Source organism: Scyliorhinus canicula, chromosome 2 (genome assembly GCF_902713615.1).
Source record: "Scyliorhinus canicula chromosome 2, sScyCan1.1, whole genome shotgun sequence".
Taxonomy (NCBI): Eukaryota; Metazoa; Chordata; class Chondrichthyes; order Carcharhiniformes; family Scyliorhinidae; genus Scyliorhinus; species Scyliorhinus canicula.
In genome coordinates, this window is record NC_052147.1 from 35,095,948 (window position 1) to 35,122,988 (window position 27,041).

Here is a 27,041-nt window from a genome sequence, read left to right on the forward strand (position 1 = left end):
CGTCCCTAATTGCCTTTGAACTGAGTTTCTTGCGAGACCATTTTGGAGGGCATTTAAGAGTCAACCACATGGGCAGCATGGTAGCACTGTGGGTAGCACAGCTTCAGGGTCCAACTTTGATTCCTGGCTTGGGTCACCGACTGTGGAGTCTGCACATTCTCCCTGTGTCTGCGTGGATTTCCTCCGGGTGCTGCGGTTTCCTCCCACAACTCCCGAAAGATGTGCTGTTAGGTAATTTAGAATTCTGAATTCTCAAAAAAAAGAGTCAACCACAATGCTGTGGGACTGGAGTCACATGTAGGCCAGACCAGGTAAGAACAGCAGATTTCCTTCACTAAAGGACAGCTGTGAACCAGATGGGTTTTTAGGACAATGGTTTCAGGGTAATTTTAACTCCAGATTTTTAGTGAATTCAAATTCCGCCATCTGTCAATGGTGGGATTTGACATGGGAGCATTACCCTAGATCTCTGGATTACTAGTCCAATGACAATTGCACTGTTGTCACTGCCTCCCCATCATCACCTTTGTCAATAAAATAAACGCTGATGTAATCTTTTAATTTACCTGGCAGCTTTCCTGAAACCTTTTCACTCTAACCTGGTGAATTTTTATTTTTAGCACAAAGTAAAGCTTTTGATTAAGTTGGATCAAATAATTGGCCCTGCCATTTGCCGCTCAACCAACTCCATCTGTGATCCATACTTTCCATGCCACCCCCATCCCATAGTTGGCAACACGACCCATCAATCTCATCCCATCTCTCATGGAAACAGCATGAACAGTGTGGCGGAGGACAGGTGTGGCTGCATGCCAGTACGCCCAGGAAGAGATGGTACTGGAGTAACTTTGGGCTCCTCTTACCTTCTGCATTTTGTTATCTGCCGCCCACACCCCTGCAACCCTACTGCCACCAACCATTGATGGCTCGATGTGCATCACATACTCCCGTCCTCTGCATCTCCCACCTGCGTTCATGTCTGCCACTCACAGCCCACCAGATAAACACACAGGTGTATCCCTTATTCTGACAAATCAAAAATAATCTGGACAAGCAAAACCTGACTATTGTTATAAATTGAGGAAATCTGTAAAGAAACCCTGATTTGGTAGATCTTTGTGTACATCATCTACAGCTTCTAATTGGAATGAAGGGGAAGTGGGATGTGTGTAGAAGGATTAAGTATAAAGATAACATTGAATTATATAATTTATGGTCTCAGCAGTGGCCACTGTCTCTTTCATGGGTGTAAGGGCATGCAGCCACATCTGTTCTCTGCCACCTTGTTCATACTGTCTCCAGCTATGAACCTTGCCCTGCAATAGAGGAAACAATATGTCAGTGTGTGGTGCAATGTGGTTGTGTGATGTGGCTGTCATAGTTGGCAGTGTGTGCAAGCTGTAATATGTGTGTCTGAGGGTGTGAGGCAGCAGTGTGTGAGGATGATGTGAGGCATATGTCACAATTGATGGAGTTTGTTGATAGACAAGTGATACAGGTGTTGCATTGAGCAGTAAGTGAGGCAGGTGATATATTTTGTGGAATTTGGCATTGGACAGTGCCTTCACTGACCTAGACTGCTTGTGTGAGGCCATTGCACTGCCCAGGTCATTTGGGGCAAGATTGCTTGTATTGCCCACCATGACTACCTCGCCTCCGTGCTTTCTAAATGTTTGTCTGGAGAGTCTCCCGGGCCATCTGGATAGAGTATATATCTCCTTCCTGTTTCTTTCCAATGAAGGCTTCCCGTGCTGAGCCAGAGAATCTTGGAACCCACTGTATCCCATGTGGTGCCATTATTACACCCTTTTCCGTGTCAAAATGACTTCCATAACCTGCTCCAGCCATAATATATCTCCCTTTCAATAGGTGCAGGATGGCCTGAAGAAATGTGGCTAGCTGAAAGTGTGTCCCATTTTGGGCAACCTGTTGAGGCATGTAGCTACTCAAAAGCACGGTTAGTGCTGGCTGCAGACTGCAATCATGTTAATTAGCAGGCAGCATCAAGTTGACAAACCTATTACATTTTTTGGAATATAATTAGCAGGATAGATAAAAGGAAATCAATTAATTTAGTACATTTCAATTTTCAGAAGACATTTGCAAAGTTACTTGTTACACAGGATAAGGGGACATGGGGTTAGGGGGTTATATATTAACATGGATAGAGGATTGATTAAAGGACAAAATCAGAGAGCAGGAATAAAGGGCTGATTTCCCGATTGGCAGGATTACATTTCTTTTTAACCCCATTCTTAAAGTTACAAAGTTAGTGCATAGAGTGGATTGGGCAAGCCCTTAATCCATTTAATTATAGCTCCAAAAAACAATTCAAATTCAAATTGAATCAAATTCACGGTCTCCACAAGAGAGACATACAAAATCCAAACTGACAAGAAAAGGCATTGCACCTCATCTTGAGCTGGATCTGACGCATGATCTTAGCCGAAAGGCCTAGTCGGGTACCACAAGGATCAGTGCTGGGGCTTCATCTGTTTACAATCTGTGTTAATGAATTAGATGAAAGGACCGAGTGCAATGTATCCAAGTTTGATACAAAGCCAGAAGGGGAAGTAAGCTCTGAGGAGGATGCAAGGAAGGACAAATTCTGATCCGCAGCATCACTGGGTGTGGTGTTACAGAAGCCGGTGTTAACAACGACCCTCCTGGGGTTATGTACTTGCCCCCCCCCCCAGCTGCTTTCGTCACAACACACGTGCCACAGCATCTTGAGAAAAGCTCACCGAGCCTGTATAACTGCGATGGCATGCAGCTCTAGCAGCTAATGCAATGCCCATTTTCCAAATTTAGACCATGCAGGTTCATTCAACGGATTCACGTATCACTTGCCAAAGGTTAATGTTTAGTTTTAAGAGGGCCCAGGTCTTGTACTATTTAATGGACCAGAAAATCAACCTCTAGGTCAGGTAATTTTGAAATTGTCTGCTATTATGAAGTGTTTGAAAGATCTCTGGAGTGTTTGTGCAGGTGATGTGGTGACTTTCTGCATTCTTCCGAGAGTGTATTTGCATCCTCACAGGAAGGATCGAGGATTTGGTGACCTGTCCCCACTCGGGCTGCAAAAGGTATGGGGGAATTCAGTGTCAGGGCCTCTGGTTCTGCAACACAATAGGGAGATGGAGCAGGCTGCAAGATTTATGCTATCCTTTCTGCCAACTTGGAGCTGGACTTCTCTATCTTTCTTGACAGTGACTCTGCTATTTGGCAGGCAAGCCTGCATCTCTGCATGCCCATCCACCTTCTGTCTGTTGCCCATTGAGGCATTCTGAGTCTACTGCAGTAGTACCTGTCTCTGATCTCGCCCTCCAGTGACAAATCATCCATTACCCCTGGCCTGCCTGCAGACCACTTGTGCCCGGTGCCTCATTACATGTTGATCCCACCTAGTGCCTGATCAGACAATGGGGCTTTTCATTTGTACTGTACTGTTGCACTCTCGTCTCCTGAGGCTGATGCGGTTTGGCTTGGGTGTCTGAAAGCAGAAACATTTGAAGGGGGTTAGGATGAGGGAAATGGGTAGGATGGAAAACAAACAGGTTCATGGTGATGCTATTTACAGCCCTGCAAGCCCCCTTAAAAATGGAGAATCACAAAAGTCCGGAGTGATTCGCGTCTGTTTTCTGGCGGGAGTGGGGACATAGCCCCATTATTGGAGAATCCTGGCCCAGGCCTAAGGGGCGGGATTCTCTCACAACTGGTGGGGGCGGCCCGTACCGGCGGCAAGAACGGCGCAAATCACTCCGTCATCGGGCCGCCCGGAAGTTGCGGAATGCTCCGCACTTCCGGGGCCTCGGCCGGCGTTGGAGGAGTTGGCGCTGCGCAGGACTGCCGGCGTGTTTCCTGCGCATGAGCAGGGGGTTTCCTCTCCGCACCGGCCATGCGGAGCCTTACAGAGGCCGAGGCGGAGGAAAAGAGTGCCCCCATGGCACAGGCCCGCTCGCAGATTCGTGGGCCCCGCTCGTGGGCCAGGCCACCGTGGGGGCCCCCCCGGGGCCGGATCCCCCCGCGCCCCCCCCCCCCCCCCTGAGGACCCCGCTAGACGGCTGACAAGCTATGTCCCGCAGGGATGGACCATGTCCATTTCACGCCGGGGGGCATGGCCGGAAAACAGGCAGCCGCTCGGCCCATCGGGACCCGGAGAATTGTCGGGGGGGGGGTTCGCTGCCAACAGCCCCTGACCGGCGCAGCGCGATCCCCGCTCCCGCCTGAAAACCGGCGCCAGAGAATTTGGCAGCTGCCGTCGGAGTGGTTGGGCAGGATTCACGCCGCCCCCGGCGATTCTCAGACCTGGCTGGGGGTCGGAGAATCCCGCCCATAGTCTCTGGAATTTAGAGGTGTGAGAAGTAATCTCATTGAAACCAAGGATTCTGAGGAGCACTTGCTAGGGTATTTGCTAAGGAGTTTCTTCGCCCACTGAACATTCTAGAACTAGGGATGCAGTCTCAGGATAAGGAGCCAGCTAATTGGACCTGAGATGAGGAGAAATTTCTTTACACACAGGTTGTGAATCTTTGGAATTCTCGACCGGAGAAGGGTTTGGATGCTTAATTATGCATTGGGTTCAAGGCTGTAATTGATATATTTTATGACTCAAAGGTGATAAAGGGATAGTGCTGAAAGGCAGAGTTGAGGTCGAAGGTAAACCATGATCTTATTGAATGATGGATCAGGATCGATGGCCTACTGGTACTAGATTTTTGTGAAGGAGATGGGCATGAGTTGGAAATGTTACCAACTCCGCCAATCCATCTCCATTGCAGAGACCCCCATCTGCTATATTTCTGTTCTGGGAAGGCAGAAACAGAATGAAGATGGGCCCACCAACTCCTGAAGCAGCTCTGATGCAGCAACAGGGGCAGGCAGATAGCGAGGCCGGCAGGTAGGATCACTGGCCTCCAATTACTGGGACATCACCCCATTTGTAATGAAGAATGTCAGGCACTCAAATCCCCAACCTTTAACACTGCTCACCACACACCCCTACATTCTCCTGATAACTCCATGCCCCCCCTCCCATATATCCTATACCACCTCAGATAGAATAGAATCCCTACAGTGCAGAAGGAGGTCATTCGGCCCATTGAGTCTGCACCGACCATCTGAAAGACCACCCCCTCCAGCCCACTCCCCACACTATCCTTGTAACCCCACCTGACGGTTGGACACTAAGGGGCAATTCAACATGGCCAATCTGCCTAACCTGCACATCTTTGGACTGTGGGAGGAAACCGGAGCACCCGAAGGAAACCCACGCAGACAGCGGGAGGAAGTGCAAACTCCGCACAAACATTCACCCAAGGCTGGAATTGAACCCGGGTCCCTGGCGCTGTGAGGCAGCAGTGCTAGCTACTTTGCCACCAGGCTTCTTCAATGCCAACCCCCCCCCCCCCCCCCACCTCCATGCATCCTCCATACTCGCTACTCGCTCTGCATTGAACCAATGAGCCATTGGCAAGTCCTGTAAATATTTTGAAATGATCCTGAAATTGACAAAATAAGCGGAGGCTTTGAAAAGATCCTTTGAGAAAAGGACTTATCCAGAACCTCTTTAAAGTGCCAGTCAACCAAAGCCAATAATGGTATTAATGTCTGAAGATTTTATCCTCTTCAGATCTTTTAATCTTGTGTAGATAAATACTCGGGTAGTGAAAAACCACTTGAAGGACCTGTTCGTTTATTACATGGTAACAGAGTCGTCAATCAAAGTTTTCCTTCCATCTACAGTAATGTAAGGATTGCTTGCTGAGATATAAGTGGATTAGTCATTCTTGGAACTCAGTAAAGAAGGCATTCATAATGATGTCATCTGTTCAGCCAGCTTTGTTAAATCATTAGCCAGATGGCCTCCTCATGAATGCCTGGCTGAACTCCTAGAATGGTTAATCCATCTAAATTTTAACAAGCGATGTTTATACAACTGCCGAGGGGAGAGAAAGCTTTATTGGAATGACATATCTAATAACAAGTAATAACTTTTGTTTATTTGAAGAGATTGTTTTACTGCCTGTGTTTATTTGTACAAGGGGTGTGAAGTGGAGCAAAGCTTCTGACATTGAAACTAAGAATGGCTGTGATTGAGAAGGCAAAGAGGCCAATATATTTCAATGAGAATATTTCAGTTGATAACTTTAAACTCCTCTGAAGCCATGGATGACATCAACTTGCAAAAGGGACCCAACTCCACATAAATGGTTGTGGGGGGATGGAAGTTGCTTCAACTACCCATTCCCATAATGGAGGTGATCAGTGGTGGAAGTGTTGCATGCGGGCTCAGCTTTGTGAAGATCCTAGCTCTGCTTTTATTTTTTTTCTGTTTTTATACTTGCATTGGAAGCAGTAGGCATGGCTTAATCCTGCATTGCAATCTTCACGTTCATTTTCAGGGGCCACTGGATTTCACCCCTGTCTTCCTTTCCTCACCAAAGGCGAATGTAAGGTCAAGTTCAGCAATCTTCATGACCTGTAGGCACAGAAGCACATATTCATAATGATCACAAGAGGGTTATTTGATATTGGACAGATTGCTGCTGTTTTAACTCAATAGACATTAGCCACATTACATTCTCACCTGGTTCAGAGAACCTTTAATTAATTAATTTTTTTGATCGGAAGCAAATGGTTTCCTCCCTGCAGGCCATCTTGATGGGATTACAAGAAATGTTCTTGTGGTCCATAACTATTAACAATTTTTCAAGCAAGATACTAATAATGTATTGTCCTCTTCAAAGATGTACAGCATCATATATCTGACATTTGGTATTGAAGCAAAAATCCTGACATTTTATGTAGTTGTAATCGCAATTTTGAGTGAGGTCCTAAATCTATTAAAAGCTAAATGTAACCAGATGAAACCATGGACAAATGTTTTGGAACTGATCATGCATTTAATTGTTTTACTGACTGCATATCTCTCTTTTTTTTTTCCCTAGGACATCCTCCTTTGAATCAGAACCTAAGTAAAAAAGGTAATCTCCCACTTCCACTACAGTATGATTGCGGTTTCCTAAGTATTATAGTCAAATTTTTTTTTTAATTAAAAGAAATAAAAAAGACAGCAACATATCTAATATACATTAATTAGAAACAATTCCAAGAATCGCTTTACAAAATTAAACTCTATTTGCCAGTAAATTTATCTTGAGAAATATTATATTTGCGTAAAGTACAAACTACAAACCATTTACCCCATTATTGCGATGTACAGCAACCTCCATCGTACAATGGTTCAATGTCTGCCCTTGCATCCTGGTCAGCCAATTAGGTTGCAAGCCAATCCAATGATAACAGCATAAAATGAAATGGTTACATGAGAGTCAGTTCATACCAGTATCTGACAATATGGTTTCTCTCATTTAACTAATATTGGGTGAATTATTTGAGCTTTGTTTTTACTTTGTAACCTGAGTTTTTTTTTAAAAAGAACATGATAGCTAAAAAAAATTATACATTAGTGTATCATTAACTGCTCTGTATAGGGTGTTTATAAATTCTGTGCAATTTTGAACTTGAATAATTTTGGATGAACACATAGTAACCTTTTCTCATCAAATTTTTAATTGAGTTCCTACTTGTGCGCATTTTTCATACAATGACCAGTGATTCTTCTTCTTCTCAGTAGGAGCCATAACACAGTTAACAATTTCCCAACTCTCACCACTAAATCAGAGAAAGCGTAACAACATCATTAAAGAAGTTTCATGAATTGTGCCATTAACAGTGCCGTCTCTGTCAAAAGCACATCAAAGTTATCTATAGTTTAAAATTGCACAAGGGCTTTATAAACACCAGGTATTTATTTTCTGTTTCCAGCTCAACTGCCACCCCTTTTTTTGCTCTTTTGAGAAAAAGAATTGTTTTTTAAAAATAAATTTAAAGTACCCAATTCATTTTTTCCAATTAAGGGGCAATTTAGCGTGGCCAATCCACCTACCCTGCACATCTTTGGGTTGTGGGGGCAAAACCCACGCAAACACGGGGAGAATGTGCAAACTCCGCACATACAGTGACCCAGAGCCGGGATCGAACCTGGGACCTCAGCGCTGTGAGACAGCAGGGCTCACCCACTGCGCCACAGTGCTGCCCGAAAAATAATTATTTTGCCTTCTAGTTTGGTCTCCTGTTTATATTCCCTTTCTTTCCCTCACCTTTGAGGAGAAGGAAGAAACCATTTTTCAGGGTCACCCTTCCTAAACGGTGGTTCTCATCAATGTCTTTTGAGCCTACTCATATCAATTACAGCAATGCTAATGTAGAAACATATTCCACTGCGTTTCATCAAAGCCCACGTAGAAACAAAATGGATGCCAATCGAGGTATGGCGATAACAAGAGGGGTGGTCAAAACATTTTTGGCGGATGCTGAAGACCCTAATTGGTCTGCAATTCCTGGCTCACTGGCACGGTTTTGGTGGACACCCCAAAGATGCACCGGGGGATCTCTCTCGGATGTTCCCAGGTAAGCATTTGCAATGAAATTGTCCAGAAGATCAACTTTCCCTGGACAACTGCACTGCACTGGGAAACATCTGACAAAGCGACCTTCGAATAATTTTGTCAGCGTTATGCTAATACATATGGAGAAAGTTAGAATTAATAAAACCACTTCTAACTTCACTAACTATTTTAAACACCCAGATTGATCCCTGTACAGGGCACCCGATCCTCCCACACATTGGATTTTCCACCCCAACCTGACCCAACACCCACTGACCAGCAATCGCACCCATTTCCCTAATGTCTGACTCTTGCCACTCCCCAAATCCCATCCGCTTACCATAGCTTCTCCCGAGCATGTCACTGCCAGTAGGACCTTTTTATACTCAGATGCTTCATGGTAGTGAGCGCTCCATTTTTTTTGACGCTGGACCCAGGGAAGTGCTGCACTGCCTGGATCTTGTTCGGCCTGAGGCAGGTAGGTCGGGTGAGACAGGCACAGACAAAGTTTGGTTCAGGTAAGTGGATATGGAGTGGCAATCTGAGGAAGGGCCCTATACAGTTCATGGAGGAGACAGGAGGATGAGGTGTGTTCCCGCAGGCTAAAGAAGGAAACTTTTAGACCTCCCCTGCCCAGAGCCTCTACTCAAACGTGTGATCATCTTCTGATACCTTCTCTTAAATGTATCGTTCCTTCTCGATTCTCAATGGTGACCATCGCCACTCAAAATCCCACTCCAGCCTACTAGACCGACTCCTTCCAGGTATGTGTTGGAGTCAGTCCTTCCATATTGAAATTAGCCTTGAGCTAAAATCTCTCCATACCTCCCACTTGCGCCAGGTTGTGAACTGCAGCTGTCTATCACCGCTTTGTCGACCATTTCCTTTTAAAATTGGTCCAATTGAAACCTAATACAAATTAAAATAAAGAAATGTTGCACAAGCTATTATGAAATAATAGAATGCTTTGTTCACCGTTAACGTGTATTTATGCCCTCTTATTCTGGCCTCACCCGTAAGTTGAAAGAGTTTCTCCGTCTCAAACTTCTTCATGATTTTAAGGAACAAAACCAGTAATTGCTGGAAATACTCTGCAAATCAGGCCACATCTGTGGAGAGAACATTAGAACATAAGAAATGGGAACAGGAGTAGACCACATGGCCTTTCAAACCTGCTCTGCCATTCAATATGATCATGGCTGAATTTGGCTCCAACTCCATTTTCTCGCCTGCTCCCTATATCCCTTAATTCCTTGAGAGACCAAAGATTTCTCTGCCCCATTCTTAAATGTATTCATCGTTGACTAACTGCAACCCTACAAAACGTGTGTCTTTGCTTTTGTCATAATCTGAGGACCTGTCTCAGGTCATCTTCTTTGTTTTTCAAGAAAAACGTCCCAATTTACTCAATTCTCTGCATCCTCTCACTTCTGTTAGATTTTTAATGGGATTTATACAGTGAATATTGTTTTCATATTCCACAGATGCGAACTGCACAAAATACTCTAAATGTGGCCTCAACAAGGTTTACATAATTCAATATTACCTTCCTGCCATTATGTTCCATTCGTTGAGTATTCAACCCCAATATGTTGTTGAGTTTATTAAAAGTGCAAACTACTTAGTGTTTTAGAAACCTGATTATTAATTTCTGCAATTATTTGGTCCTGTAACTTTTTAAACTGTTGAGAATGTATTCGATTTCAGCCAAGGAAAAAGTTTTTTAAAAGTTCTCTCATTCTTGATTTAAAAAAATTTCAATCAGTGGTCCATTTCTATTGTCCTACTTCCCAAAAAATAGGAGACCCTGACATGAAACAAATTCTGATTTAAGGTTCAGTTTAGCAGTTCCACTTCTCAGAAGCCAGTCGCATTTTGTATATTTTAAATCTGCCGGGGGTAAATAAGAACCTCCAAAAATGGGTATGGGGATCCATCTGTGGCTAACTGGGGAAGTTAAACGGATATTGTTAGATGAAAAGAAGAAGAATTTTGGAAAGAATAGTAGTAAGTCTGAGGATTGGGAATGTTTCAGAAGCCAGCATAGGTCCAATAAAAAGAACAGGAAAGTAAGTTAGCCAGAAATAATATAAACAAATTGTAAGAGCTTTTTGCAAGCGTGTAAAAAGAAGAAGAGTAGCTAAAGAAAACTGTGGCCCCTTAGAGGCAGAGGTATGAAAGGTTATCATGGGGAATCAGGAAACAGCAGAGACATTGATGAAATGTTTTATGGCTGTCTTAATCGTAGAGGACACAAGTTACGTATCAGAAATAGAGAATAACTAAGGAACTAAGGGACTTGATGTAATTAACATGAACAGAAAAAACGTATTGCAGACATTTAAGGGATTAAAAGCTGACAGATCTCTGGGACATGATGGGTTACATCCTCGTGTTCTGAAAGAGGTAGCTGCAGAGATAGTGGATACGTTATCTATGATTTTCCAACATTTAGATCTAAGAATGGGTTAATGTGCAAGTCGGCTATTCAAAAAAGGAGGGAGAGAGAAAATGGGAAATTACAAGTCAGTTAGCCTGTTGTCAATTATCAGGAAAATTGGGACTTTTCGGGCTATAAGCTCAACGTGGGGAAAAGTGAGCTGCTTGTCCTGCACCCGGGGGATTAGGAGAGGGAGATAGGTGAACTCCCGTTGAAGAGGCCTGAGACGAGCTTTAGGTATCTTGGGGTCCAGGTGGCTAGGACCTGGGGGGCCATGCATAGGCTTAACTTTTCGAGGCTGGTGGGGCAGATGGAGGAGGAGTTTAGGAGGTGGGACGTGCTACCGGTTTTGTTGGCGGGCAGGATCCAGTCGATTAAGATGACGGTGCTCTCGAAGTCTTTGTTTCTTTTCCAGTGCCTCCCCAAATTGATCCCAAAGGCTTTTTTCAGAAGGGTGAATAAGCCGATTCTGGGGTTCGTGTGGGCGCGGAAGGCCCCGAGAGTAAGGAGGGTATTTTTGGAGCGAAGAAGGGAGGTAGGGGGCCTGGCGCTGCCCAACCTGTGTGGATATTATTGGGCGGTGAACGTGGCGATCATTCGCAGGTGGGTGACGGAAGGGGAGGGTGACGCATGGAAGAGATTGGAGGTGGCGTCCTGTGCGGGTACGAGTCTGGAGGCTTTGGCCCCACTTCCACTCCCCCCGGCAAAGTACTTTACGAGTCCGGTGGTGGTTGCATCCCTTAAAATCTGGGGACAGTGGAGGCGGCATAGGGGGGAAGTGAAGGCCTCAGTTTGGGCCCCGATACGGGGCAATCACATTTTGCGCCGGGGAGAACGGGTGGGGGATTTGGGAGTTGGCACCAGGCAGGCATCAGACAGTTTGGGGACCTCTTCCTGGATGGGAAGTTCGCGACTCTGGAGGAGCTGGTGGGGAAGTGGAACCTCCCCCCGGGAACGCTTTTAGGTATATGCAGGTCAGGGCATTTGTTAAGAGGCAGGTGGCGGAGTTTCTGCGGCTGCCGCCAAGGGGGGTGCAAGATGGGGTGCTTTCGGGGAAGTGGGTCGGTGAAGGAAAGATCTTGGCTATTTACCAGCTGATGCAGGAGGAGGAGGAGGCCTCAGTAGAAGAGCTCAAAGTGAAGTGGGAGGAAGAGCTAGGGGAAGAGATTGAAGATGGAACGTGGTCGGACGCCCTGGAGAGGGTGAATTCCTCCTCCTCTTGCGCACGGCTCAGCCTAATTCAGCTGAAGGTGCTGCATAGGGCTCACATGACAGGGGCAAGGATGAGCCGGTTCTTCGGAGGGGAAGACAGGTGCGGGAGGTGTTCGGGAGGCCCGGTGAACCACACCCATATGTTCTGGGCTTGTCCGGCCTTGGAGAGGTTTTGGAAGGGGGTGGTGGGGACTTTATCGGAAGTGGTCGGGTCTAGGATCAAGCCGGGCTGGGGGCTCGCGATCTTTGGGATAGCTTCGGGGCCGGGAGTGCAGGAGGCGAGAGAGGCCGGCATTCTGGTCTTTGCGTCTCTAGTAGCCCGGCGCAGGATTCTGTTACAGTGGAGGGATACGCGGCCCCCGAGTTCGGAGGCCTGGATCAACGACATGGCTGGGTTTATCAAGTTGGAGAGGATGAAGTTTGCCCTGAGGGGGTCGGTATAGGGGTTCTTTTTCGGCGGTGGCAGCCCTTTCTCGACTTCCCTGGCGAAGGGGTAGAGAGTGGTCGGTCTCAGCAGCAACTTGGGGGGGGGGGGGGGGGGGTGGTTAGGGGGTTTGTTTTTGCGGCGGTGGGTTTGCGATGTTATTTTCTTCTTTCTTGTATTGCTGTTGGTTTTTTGTTATTTATTTTGGGGGGTGAGTTCTTTTCTTGTGTTGGTGTGGAAACACGCCTTGTTTGTTTTAAAATTGCGGGGAGAAAATTTGTTATTGAAAAACTTGAATAAAAATTATTTTAAAAAAAAATTATCAGGAAAATTATCAAAACTTTAATGATGCACATAGAAATTGATAGTATGATCAGACAAAGTTAACATGACCTTACAAAAGAGAAACTGTTTGACAAATTTATTATCATTTTTTGAGGATATAACTAATGTAGATGGGTTAATGTGGTATACTGTATTTCCAAAAGACACTCCATACAAAGGGTTGCAGTCTACAGTCCTGCCACATTATCGTGAATGGTGATGGACAGTTAAATAACTCCCTGGAGGAAGAGACGCCACAAGAATCTGCATCCTTGATGATGAGGTAGCTCAATACGTCAGTGCAAAGACGAGGCTGAAGATTTCACAACGATCTTCAGCCAGAAGTGCCAAGTGGAAGATCCATCTCTGACTCCTCCTCCGGAGGTCCCCAGCACCATGGATGGCAGCCTTCAGCCAATTCGATTCACTGCACGTGATGTCAGGAAATGGCTGAACGCACTGGATACTGAAAAGACTATGGGCCCTGGCAATATTTCAGTAATAGTACCAAAGACCTGTTATGGGCCAGGGTTTAGAGAACCCCAAAGTGTATCATGGAGTTCACTTGACCCACAACTTTTAATAGATTGTGGTATGGGGAGCACACGCCTACTCTCCAGGTGTGGTACAGCAGAAATGGAAAGGTATTTTTTTAAGCAAAACAATGTTTATTCTATGAACTCAAGATAACCTTTTTGAAACATATTAAACATCTTAGCAAGCATTAATTCAAATACAATCCCAAAGACTACAACACTAAGTAATCCTTTAAGCTTTCCTTTTAACATCCATACGACTTAAAACACCTTTTACCAGAAGCACATTAGGTTTACATTCACCACTGAAAACATTTATAATTTTGAATTCACCAAATGATCAAGAGATAGTCTTTTCATGGCAGAGAGATGAACAGTACACTTGCCCTGTCTGGCTTCCGCTCCAACACTGAAAACGAACCTAAAACACACCCTGCAGCAAACAGCCTAAAACGAAAGTAAAAAGCAGACCGACAGCCCAGCTCCACCCCTCTCTGACATCACTGCAGTAATAAACACCCATTTCTTAAAGGTACTCTCACTACAAATATTTATATACACGCCCATTTGTAGACACCCATTTCTTAAAGGTACTCTCACTTGACAACTTGTGCTCCAGAACTTGCCGCGTCCCTCATCCAGCTGTTTCAGTACAGTTACAACACTGGCATTAACCTGGGAAAGTGGAACATTTCCCCAGTATGTCCAAAAAACAGGACAATTCCAACCCAGCCTATTGTTGCCCTATCAGTCTACTCTTGATCATCAGCAAACTGATGGAATGTGTCAATAATAGTGCTATCAGGTGGCACTTGCTTGGCAATAACCTGCTCGCTGACGCTCGGTTTGGGTTCCACCAGGGTTGATCAATTCCTGACCTCATTACAGCCTTAGTTCAAACGAGACAAAAGACCTGGGGTGGGATTCTCTGATCTTGTTCATTGCTGCCTTGCTGCAAGTGAGAAAGGAGAATTTGGAGTTCCAGCCAAAATTCCTTCCACTTTGAGCGGGACTGGAGGTCTGTGTGAGGTCAGAGGTTTTTGGCGCTGAATTCCAGAGGTGAAGTGAGAGTAACTGCCCTTGACATCAAGGCAACATTTAACAGTGTGGCATCAAGGAGCCATAGCAAAACTGGAGTCAATGAGAATAAGGGGGAAAACTCTCCACTGGTTGGAGTCATGCTTGGCACAAAGGAAGATGTTTGTGGTGTTTGGAGGTCAATCATCTCCGTTCCAGGACATCATTGCAGAAGTTCCTTGGGGTAGTGTCCTCGGCCCAACCATCTTCAGGTGCTTCATCAATGACCTTGCTTCCATCCTAAGGTCATACATGGGGTTGCTTGCTGAAGAGTGCATAATGTTAAGCACCATTCATGACTCCTCGGGTACTGAAGCAGTCCAAGTCCAATGCAGCAAGACCTGGACATTATCCATAGAATCCCCACAGTGCAGAAGAAGACCATCAGACCCATCGGGTCTGCGCCAACCCTCCAAAAGAGCACTTTTTAACCTAATCCCACTCCCCCACCATATCCCTGTCCCCCACCATATCCCAGTAACCCCACGCATTGATCATGGCCAATCCACCTAATCTCCACATCTTTGGACTGCTAGAGGAAACCTGAGCACCCAGAGGAAACACACGCAAACGTGAGGAGAACGTGCAAACTCCAAACAGACAGTTACCCAAAGCCAGAATCGAACCTGGGTCCCTGGCTCTTGTGAGGCAGCAGGGCCATCCACTGCCACCAAAGGCTTGTGCTGACAAGTGGCAAGTAACATTCCTACCACAGGTGCTAGGCAATGATTAGGGTGGCACTGTGGTTACCACTGGTGCCTCACAGCACCAGGGATCCAGGTTCGATTACGACCTTGGGTGACTGTGGCATTTGCACATTCTCACTTTGTGCGTGGGTTTCCTCTGGGTGCTCTGGTTTCCCTGTTCCACGGATAAGCAGGTTAGGTGGATTGGGTATGCTAAATTGTCCCAAGTGTCCAAACGTTAGGTGGGGTTACAGGGATAGGGTGAGGATTGGGCCTGTGTAGGAATGTTTTTCGAATGGTAGGATTGTCACTGATGCACTTTCTTCTTTCTTGCTGGAGAAGGTGGCAAATAGAGGAGACAGCAGTAAAGGTGGGAAAGACCTGTATGCCCTCTGCATGTTTTAATCCCCATGGAGAAGACCGTGCCGGCCACCAAGGGAAGGAGCATTGTTAGATTGTCGTCACTGATGGTGGTGGGGTATCTCTGTAGCTACTCCACTTTCTGTTTCCCCATCTCTTTCCCGCCCCCCCCCCCCCCCCAGATCGATTCCGCAATTTCCTCTTGCTCACGAGATGCAAATGGTGCAAACGTTTCCTACTGTCTCCACTCCCTACATCACAACCCAATCCTTGTCCCTTTTTTATTTCAGACACTCGAGAGCTTTGAACCTTCCAGTCAGAGGAGGACAGTGAAGACAAAGCAATACTTGCATTCTTATATCTGACATTTTCTTCAGAAGCTAGAATATTGAGTGAGGGGGGGGGGGGGGGGGGGGGATCAGCACGTGGAGAGACACTGGACATTGTGGCACAGGAACCAGGGCTGGGGAAAGGATAGCGTAGATTGCCAGAGGGCGAGCTGACACTGTAATCATTTTGAATTTGAGTCCGATGTGGGCTTTAATGAGCCAGGCGACAGAAGAAAGCTGCTGGGTGTATGCAATAAAGTACCTGATGCACTGGAAAGGTTGCCAGGAAACATGAAGGGGTCCAGCGCCAACTTGGTACAGGGATTTGTGCAGGGCTGGTACCTCGTCCCCATTCCAGCATGGAACAGATGGTCACCTCCATCAACACACGTGTGTAACCCACCATGATGCAGCATCTCACACCCGATCCTATTATAGCACAAACTGCTCTTATTGCAGCAAAAATAGCTTCCTTCAAAGCTGTGAGTTCTGCAGTGGAAACTAGGACTTCTGTCTTGCAAACTCCGAAATTTTACCATCACGGCTATGAATAGCCCTGTTCAAAGGGGCTGTCAGGACATCACAGCACTACATTAATTTGTTCTCCAAAGATCAACCTAATTGCTGAAGTGCAGCACTGGGAGAGTGGCAACGACTCTCTAGAACGTGTACCTGCTCTCCTCTCTCAAAATTGCAGCATTCCTGCTCCCACCCCTGCCACTCTGCAAGTGGAGCTGAGATGAGTGAAATTATGGGGTTTGATGTGCAGCAAAGTAGTTTGAAGTACAAGCATGACTGGCACTTGAAAAAACAATATTTCATAATCTTCTATTTATTCTAATGCCTACCTAAAAGGGCATTCATGGCTTTGGTTTATTACGATCCCAGACCAAACCCCAACGTGGCTAGGATATTGGACCGAAACCCCAATATTTTACTTTATTTTAAGACTGTGCGGAAAGAATGATTCGCTCCAGGAGTGATTACAAGAACAAATAAGCCGTTGGTATTTCTAAAACAAAACTTGAAATGAAAATTGCTTATTGTCACAAGTAGGCTTCAATGAAGTTACTGTGAAAAGCCCCTAGTCGCCACATTCCGGCGCCTGTTCGGGGAGGCTGGTACAGGAATTGAACTGTGCTGCTGGCCTGCCTTGGTCTGCTTTCAAGCCAGCGATTTAGCCCTGTGCTAAACAGCCCCAAACTTTATTATGAATATAATAATAATCTTTTCACTTTACACCTGAAAAGAACAGCTTACAGTTACCCCTTAACACAGCAATACAATTTCCCATAAACAAGAATAGAAACATACAGCTCTTAATCCAACTTATAATTAGCAGGGCATAGAGTAATACTTGATTTATAAAACAGATTTGGCTCCGGTTGAAACCCCGTCAGACTCTGGCTGAATATCCTCAAATAGCTGCTTCAACTAGGTTGTTTCGGCCTCTTCCTTGTCTTCAGACAAGACTGCTCTGCTTTAAAATATGATTACTCTCTCTTTTTTAACTATCCTATTTGGAAAGAATTGTGTACTCTGAGTCAGGCAGATTAGAACTCCGCTCCTCTCCCTCCCTCCCTCTCTCTCTCTCTCTCATCTCTATCTCTCTCTCCTCTCTCTCTCCTCCTCTCTCTCTCTCTCTCTCTCTCTCTCTCTCTCTCCTCTCCTCTCTCTCTCTCTCTCTCTCTCTCTCTCTCTCTCTCTGTCTGTCTAAGCTTCTCCAAACTCACAGCCTCTCTGCCTTTCTGAGATCCACCCAGTAATTACCTCATCTTCCCAAGTCAGAAACACATTGGGCGAGATTGTTTCCCTGCAGCCACTCATGCCTTGTGGGATCTACCCAGGTCCCATGGGGCATCAAGATCAGGACCCCTTGACCCTCCCCCTGGAATGTAGGCACCTTGGCGCTACCTGTCTGGCAGGCGCACTGCCAAGGTGATAGCGCCAGGGTGGCACTGCCATGGGTCAGGGCCTGAGAGGGGCCATGCTCATGAAAGAAGGGTGGAGAGCGGTATGGATGGCAGGGGTGAGCAGGACAGGTAAGAAGGGGCCTCTGGGAGGTTGGGGGGGGTGACAGATGGGGGTCCTGGGAGTGGGTGGCCTATAAAGGGCATGGGGGCTGAAGAAGGAGGCCTCCCATAGTGGGGTGTCCTAACTTGGGGGGTATGGGGGGTGGGGATGGCATTGCCCATGTGGGGGGGGGGGGGGGGGTGGGGGGGGGGGGGGGGGGGTGGGTGAGGGCCCACAAGCTCACTTAGTAATCGGGGCACCCTTTCAAAATGGCAGCCCGATCTCTGAGTTCAACTCCCCAGTGATGAAGAAAATTCTATGTGTGGGTTAAACTGATGAGATACTCCGCAGGGCTCAAAAAAGTGACAAGATAGAGGTGGGAAATCCGCTGGCAGAACTGACGGGGGGGGAAACTCCCAGCAAAACTCGCCACGAATGACACTTGGAAACTTTTTTGTTAGATCGCACCCAATGTCTCAGCAGGCTGCAAAAGCACATTAACTCCCCAGGGACCTCCCCAGTCAATCCACTGTCCATAAGCTCAGACTGTTAAACCATTCCTTCAGTTTAATCTTCTGGCTGCTAAAAACACCCAGGCTGTGCAAACGGGATTAATTTTTTTTTAATATAAACATGACAACTGCAGTCAAACACACACTAGCCCCAGGCTTTTAAGCCTTAAATTGCTCACTATAATTATAGTTTTTCTAAAATCTTCCAGTCGTCACAGGTTCAACAATTCAGTTAAAGGGCAATATGTCGAACAATGCAGCACCTCCTCAATCCTGCATGAAAGTGTCACGCTGAGTAATTTGCTCAGGTTCTGGAACTGTGCCTTAAACCCAGTGCCTCTTTTCACGTGGTGAGAAACCTACCAAAATGAGCTAGCTGTTGCAGGTAAATTATTAAATCTCGCTGAAAGCTAAAAGCAGCACTCTCTTGCTTCCCGGGTAATGTATCCTCTTGTTAATTAATCCCAGTGGCTTCCTGGAGTACTGACTGCTGCACTAGCCTTTCTGCCACCATGGTGACATTTTCCAGATGATAAATCCTTTCAGCATAATGTTGTTGCAGTGTTTCTAAACCTGGTAGGATGTATTACTGTGTTTTGTTTAAAAAGAAAAGCAATGAAGTCCCATTGTCTAAAGGGTTAACAGATGGAGCTTAATGTTGGCGTGATTTAACCACCGCCTTGCGGCCGGCGCGGAGCTTGACATGCCGGGTAAATTATGGGAGGGAGATTCACTCTGGGTGTGAATCAGTTTCCTAGCTAACCGGTCCATTCCCGATGGTGAGTTCCGGATCACGCCCAAATATAGCGAGCATATCATTAACCCTCATTTGCATTCATTCCCATCTCATTCGCAAGATTGAAGTCAAATGCAGCGGCCTCCCAGGAATTAACTGGCTCCCCAGCGAGAAATCACATGGGTGTTGTTGGTACTCCTCTTTAAAAACATGAAGCTGCCGCAATGGCTGCTGAGGGGATCGGAGGAGATGAGTAGCCGTTTTCCATTTTCCGGCATGCAGCTCAACGGCACTGGAGGACCATCCCAGGATGACTGCTTGGCTCTGGGGGGGGGGGGGGGGGCAAAGGGTTATCCACTGAGGTCCTGGCTGATGACGCCAGCGTGGAGGCCAGAGACCAAAGTGGAGACTGGCTGGGTTGGCATCCCAAAGGAAGGACCAGATCTGCACGCTGCCATGCTTGTGTGTTGACTGGGAGTGAGTGGTGAGGGTGCATTTAAAAGCAGCTCCCTCTTGTTAGTGGCGAGACGCTGCGGCGTGAGTCTGGCGAATCAGACGGCAAGAAAGCCAGTAATGGCAAAAAGCTTGTGGGTCCCATTTCCGGCACTAAATGCCATTAAATACGGGGCGCAATCCCCTCAACGCAGCCGCTGAGAACACCCCGCCAGTCACGCCCAAAATCTTCCTTTAAAATGTTTTCGTTAAATTGTGCCCAATGAACTAAAGATCAAATAAAGAATGTAAATCATTCTGTCAAATATAGATTATATATTATGAACTATATGTTATGGACTAGGCTTGTAGAGACTTTTTTTTTTATAGATGAGAAATGAGCCCATAAATCAAATTGCTTTGCAACAGTTTTATAGCTTTTATACTCTAACTGCATCAGCCTTGTGTACAAAATAGAAACCAGTTTGTCTGTAAGTGATGTCATTCAACATGAGGACAACATATAATCAGAAGAATAATCTGCTTAGTGTTCCAAAGATACCAGCCGTATAACATCAGAAATTAAATACAAGTGAGCCTTATCTGCAAGAATTTTCGTTAGTCTGAAGACCATCAGTCAGAATACAATTGAGTATTCGGTTTCGTGATCTACCGTAACTGTTTTTGGATGTCTAGGATGGAGTAGAATTATCTGTCTGCAACTTCTGATACTTTGAGTGAGAAGACAAATAGGGAGTCTGAGAACAAATTGGGCTGACCGCACTCATTTTCAAGAATATTTGAATTTTAGAATGAAAAAATTTGGGTTTGAAATGTTATCTGTGTCACCACCATCCCCCAACCCATAAATGAATCATGAAGAGTTTCGACAATACGAGTAGATAATTGGACATGTAAAAGCCAACGTTAGGTGACGATCAATTTCTTTAATTGCGGTTTTACAATAATATATATATTTTAAAATAAATTTATTGTACCCAATTCATTTTTTTATAATTAAGAGACAATTTAGCGTGGCCAATCCACCTGCCATGCACATCTTTGGGTTGTGGGGGTGAAACCCACACAGACACGGGGAGAATGTGCAAACTCCAGACAGCCAGTGACCCAGAACCATGATCGAACCTGGGACCTCGGCGCCATGAGTCAGCAATGCTAACCACTGCACCACCGTGCTGCACTTTACAGTAATGTTTTTAAGATGTTGTAGGTTTTCACTTCAAATCAGTAACTTATGAGAAGTCATATGCCACAATTTGCGACAGTACTGTTCTTTCAATTCTTCGGTTGAATTTGATATTCCTTCGTAACACTTGTTCCAGCAGAGTGAGGCACAATCTTTAAATTAGAGTTTATCCATTTATGAATGAAATAAGGAAGCACGCTTTCAAACACACAGCGGTGAAAATTCTTTCTCCCCAGAAGTTATGTATCCTGGGAAAATCGCAGTTTTCTGGACTGAGATTAACATTTTTTTATATCAGCTGAGGAAATTGATGGACACGGATGAAAGACAGGTCAGTGGAGGTGTAGTGCAGATCAGATGTGATTTAATTAAATGCTAGAACAATATGGAGGGACTCAATGGACTTCCTTTGGGTGGAATTCTCCCACTTTGAGACCAAGGCCAGAATTCCCCACTCGTTCACACTGGCAGGATTTTCCGATCCCACTGCAGGGAATGGCATTTTGGCTGAGCGCCAAATATTCCGTCCTCGCTGGCAGCGGTGGCGGGGTGAACTCGGATGGAGATTCCCGGCTTAAGTGCCGTGGAGCAGGAATGTGGAGTGTTTCCTGCATTGGCGGCCAGTGGGAAAGCATCACAAATCCTCTGGCCCCGACCTCCTATGATAATACACCTGGGTGTTTCACGGCGTATTCAGTGACGGGACAGGCCTGGATGGCGTGTATTCCGCCGGTGTGCCCAGGTGCCATATTGAAAAGGTATCCATCATCACTGAGCCATTATTGAAGAAAGAAGGTAGCCCTCCTGAAAATGAAGGTAGATTTCAGGGACCACTCTGGAGACTGGAAGATGAACCTGCTGAGAAGAAAGATGGATTTCCAGGACATTGGAAAGATTGGCTCCCTCCAGGACACCTAATCTGGAAGGTCCACCTGCAAATGCAACCCTGACCCACTGCTGTTGAGCCCAGGCTCCAAGGTTGTTGGTGGTCTCCATCACAAACTCTGGAGGCAGCCCCAAGTGTTGTTCAGGTGAGTCATAGAATCATAGAATTTACAGTGCAGAAGAAGGCTATTCAGCTTATTGATTCTGCACCGGCCCTTGGAAAGAGCACCCTACTTAAACCCACGCCTCCATCCCATCCCATAACCCAGCAACCCAACCTAATCTTTTGGGCACTATGGGGCAATTTAGCATGGCCAATCTATGTAACCTGCACATCTTTGGACTCCCGACATCTACACGCCATGCTGTTCCAAATATGTTTCACACCAGTGTGTTTCCCCGCCAGCATCGTGGATAATCTGACGTGGTGGGTCGGGCCTTCATCTGCATTTCATTAAAAGGATGCAAATGAGGTTCACGCCAGCCTCTGAAGGGTTTTCCAACCTGTCATGGTGGGCACCATAGAATCAATAGTCTAATCCCTACAGTGCAGAAGGAGGCTATTCAGCCCATTGAGCCTGCACCGACCCTCTGGAGGAGCACCCTACCTAGGCCCACTCCCCTGCCCTATTTCCATAACCGCATCTAACCTACACATCTTTGAACACATTATTGTTAGATTAATGTTGCCATGATTTATAAATAAGGGCATGAGAAATGTTAAGTCTCAGAATAAAATGCATGGCGTGGCTCCGGCAGCAAGACTTTGACTTCTCTAACGTGAAAAGTAAAGTTTAGATCTCAACGTGTGGCCCAATTCACTAGATGGAACATTTTATGACGTTGTGGCCCTTCATTTGAGAGCAAGGAAAAAGCCAACGGGACCATTACATCTTTGCAGAAGCCAAAGCAAATCTCCTGTGAGCGGATTGAGTCATTGAAAGCTGTGGAAGCACGTGATGTTTACGATATTATGTTGAAACTGAACTTTCAATTGGAGCATTGACATCTTCCAGTCCTGTGGGTTTTGTCTAAAAATAATTTTCACAGTTTGAATGGTTTACAGATTATCTGCCTGTTTTTATCCTTACTCTTTGCCAATCCTACTTTAAAAAAACCTTTCCATGCAGAATTGTAGTGAGCATATTAAATAGAATATGTCCTACATGTCCACAAATTAAGATTTTTATTTTTGCCCACCAGGTTAACTGACTAACTTGTGACTCCATCACTTGTAAATTGTTTATCCAGCATAAATGGTGAGGAACTTGGCTCAGATTCTCGTCAACTGGCGAAATGCCTATTTTCTATTTCATAAGCTAACGTTGTTGGTTCTCGAGATGTTTGACTCCTGAGAATGCATTTTTTGTTTAGGAGAAATTTTTAAAACAATAAACTCAATCACCATTTAGAAAATGTCTGCAGTAACAATTCTGAAGCATTTCTTAAGAACTAACAAGTGATTTGAGTGGCATAAATGACCTAGTTTGTTCATATAGAGATAGAATATGCAGAACTATTGAGAAATAGATTGATGTTAAAAGAACAAAGCCTATTTTTATAGATATAAGCCTTGCAAACGATGAGGTAAGCAGATTTCTGGCGGGAAGAGGATTGCTGTCAGGAATGGAAACTAAGCAATTGACATGTTAGGAAGTGACGAACAGGCCAACATCATCCTGACTCTGAGGATTGTGACAAGTCCACTAGAAAAGTTGCATAACTTTAAAAAGGAATACACAGCTAAGACATGAATATTACACATGGCATGTATGGAATATATTGGAAATAGTGGTTGGGCATATTATGCAAAAAGTGTTTTCATTCTGAACTATTTTGTTATGGATGTAGCAACCAAGGTAATAAAGTGTAGGTAGCATGTTTAATCAAATGATGCTTAACATGATGCTATGGAAGAAAGAGGATGCCGTGCAGGAAAGAAGTTCCCTTGGTCAAATTGGCCTGTCTCAATCCACACTCTTTTGGCAATTAATGGCTAAGTTGGCATATTTAATGGAGGTTGCAACTTGAAACAGGTAGTGAGATTTTTCAGCTAAACAGTTTATCAGTAAATTAAAGTTGAGGTCTTGAGATGGCAAGGTGTTTGCTTTTGGAAATTTAAAGGGGGAAACAAACAAATATTCTGAGATTATCATGCTGTTATAGCAATGTGAATATGCACGGTGATTTTGGATATTACGTTATGGTCCATGAAATAACAATGATTTTTTTAAGGGCAATTTAGTGTGGCCAATCCATCTACCCTGCACATCTTTGGGCTGTGGGGGTGAGACCCACGCAGACACGGGGAGAAAATGCAAACCCCACGTGGGACAGTGATGAAATAATAATGATGTAGCAAATTAATAAATGTGCTTCTTTAAGTACACTGTTTATTACCATTCACTTTCTTAACCGACCACACAGCACAGCTCCAACTGTCATGACATGAATTGCACATAAGCCTAGATGCAGAGTTTTGGTTATTATTTCGAGAGGAAAACCAGGCTTGTCACATAGGATTGGCAATGAGGGATATTCATTGGCTATCTGCCTAATGCTAGACAAGGGTTTGTTATGGTGCATGCTCCTACTGAGTTGCAGGATGAATACCTTAATTGGTTTTAATCCATTCAAAGGCATTTGGAACCTCGACCCATTTGCCTCCTTGTGGACACTAGAAGGCACTTGTTGTCAAAGATATTAGATGTGCATTTCCAAATAGTAACAGTTATTTCTGCAGTCTGCCATTGAGCGTTTCACAAGTGAAGTGTTAGATATAGTGGAGGTGTTGGCAATGTTAGGTTAAAACACATTAGGAGAATCTTCTACAAACATTTTCACTCTTTCTTTGAGGGTTCCTGCAATAGGAAGCAACCTCCATGGAGCCGGCAGCTTCCGCACACAGCGGGATTGCTCTGCCACTGGCAAAAGGCCAGTGAGCCTTCTGAATCGTCCCTAATTGGGGCCGAAGTTCTTCCCTGCTATTTCCTGCCCTCTGCTACCCAGGAAATTCAGTGCAATCGGGGCAACTTTCAGCCCGCATTAACAGTCAGAATGGTGACCTGGGTGGGAATTCCCGCGAGAATCTGAAAACCCAGTTTTCGCCGGTGAGGTTGCGTTTTCCCATTTTCCTCGTCCCTTGTTGGTGATGCAATGAGGTTCTCATCCAGAAAGGGTGGAACCTCATTTTAATATGCATGTCGAACCCCTGCCATGTGATCATCCCTGAGAGTGCAAAGGGTATGTGTAGCCTTGGGAGAGAGAAACATGCCCCTGGCACTTTCCCTGGCAAAGGGTGGAAGCGCCCACGCAACAGTGCTTGGAGGGGGGGGGGCGCATCTAGGAAGTCCCATTTTGGGAGGGGTTTGAGTAACATTTTCGGGGGAGAGGGGCCCTGATGCCCCTGCTTGTGGTGGAGGTGTGGGGAGCAGGGCTGGTGGGTGCATGAGAAAGCCCTGATGGTGGAGGGGGGAGGCGCCCCAAAATACTTTTGGGGGGGGGGGGGGGGGGGGGGAGGGACAAGTAAAATATAGGGCACAATTTCAGCGGACTCGAGTGAAGGTTTGCTGAATGACGCGGTTACTGGGGCAGGCGCTGCAAACTCGATGTTCAACAAGACAGTGCTGGTTTTATTTGGCCTCGGCGAGGAACTCCCCATAAAGGCCACTCTTTTCTTTATTTTTTTCTTTAATTCTTTTTTAATTGTTCCAATTAAGAGGCAATTTAGCGTGGCCAATTTATCTACCTTGCACATCTTTGGGTTGTGGGGGTGAGACTCACACAGACACGGGGCGAATGTGCAAACTCCACACAGACAGTGACCCAAGGCTAGGATCGAACCCAGGTCCTCGATGCTGTGCTAATCACTACGCCATCGCGCCGCCTCAGAGGCCACTGTTTTTAAATAAATGTTTTTATTGGGTTTTTTTGAGCAAAGTATAATTACCGTTATGTACACAGAATAAGAAACACACATATATATATATATACATTTAGAGGAGAAGGTCACACCCTAACCTTAAAAAAAATACAATAACATATGAAATGGAATAACTGGTGGGGTATTGTGCACCAGCTCGACAGCGGCATCTCTGTACATCTGGCAAAATTACCCACACCACATAAGTAGGCGACTGCCTGCCGGGGGGGGGGGGGGGGGGGGGGGGGGGGGGGTGGCAGGGACTGGGGGGGCAAGCACACCTTTGGGTGCCGGGGAGAAAATCACAGCGTGCGATATTTGGCTGTGCTGTCGCCCGCCCTTCCTGGGCGGGTCTCGCTGCCGTCCCACGCTCGCCCCCGCTTCTGCCGCTCCTCCCATCCTCCATCTCCAGTTTCCTCGTTCCCCGCTCCTGGAGATGTCATGCATGTTTTGGCATCCTGTGTCCTCCCTCCGGCTCCCGCTTCCCTGCCCACCCCCCCACGGTTCGCCTCCCTCTCCCCAGGTTTATCTGTCTTCCCCCCCCTCCCCCCTCCCCCACTGTGGTTCCCCCCTCCCTCCTCAGGTTTAGCCGTTCTCCCCCCCCCCCAGTCCATCTCTCCCCTCCATGCCCCGGCTACCTTCGCCCGACTCCCTACCATTATCCCCTGATTCCTGGCCACCCGACTATTCTTCCTCTTGTTCGTTGGCCACAAACAGGTCCCGGAACAGTTGCATGAATGGCTCCCACGTTCTGTGGAAGCCGTCGTCCGACCCTCGGATGGCAAATTTGATTTTCTCCATTTGGAGAGATTCCGAGAGGTCGGGGAGCCAGTCTGCAGCTCTGGGTGGTGCTGCTGACCGCCAGCCAAACAGTATTCTACGCCGGGCGCTCAGGGAGGCAAAGGCAAGGGCGTCCGCCCTCCTCCCCAGGAATAGATCTGGCTGGTCTGAAACCCCGAAGACCGCCACTATCGGGCATGGCTCCACCCTCACCCCCACCACTTTGGACATAGCCTCGAAGAAGGCTGTCCAGTACTCCACAAGACTGGGGCAAGACCAGAACATGTGGGCGTGGTTGGCCGGGCCTCTTTGGCACCGTTCACTCTGACATCCACCTCAGGAAAGAAACTACTCATACGGGTTCTTGTTAAGTGGGCTGTATGTACCACTTTTAGTTGCGTCAGGCTGAGCCTTGCGCACGTGACAGTAGAGTTGACCCTATGCAGTGCCTCGCTCCAGAGTCCCCACCCTATCTCAATCCCCAGGTCCCCCTCCCATTTCTTTCTTGTTGCATCCAGTACTGTGTCGGTCCTTTCTACCAGTCGGTCATACATGTCGCTACAGTTCCCTTTATCTAGGATGCTTGCGTCCAGTAGGTCTTCCAGTAGTGTCTGTCGTGGCGGTTGTGGGTACGTCTTTGTCTCCTTTCGTAAGAAGTTTTTGAGCTGCAGATACCATAGCTCGTTCCCCCTGGCTAGCCAAAACTTCTCTGT

At 46.2% G+C, this 27,041-nt stretch overlaps 1 protein-coding gene across 1 annotated transcript in view; it reads left to right on the plus strand.

Annotated features, from left to right (window-relative positions):
* The window catches only part of rtn1a (reticulon 1a), a 246,876-nt gene that overhangs the window by 62,623 nt on the left and 157,212 nt on the right, over positions 1–27,041 (plus strand). The window contains 1 exon segment of the mRNA XM_038775894.1: positions 6,951–6,986. Coding sequence (XP_038631822.1) covers positions 6,951–6,986 — 36 coding nt within the window.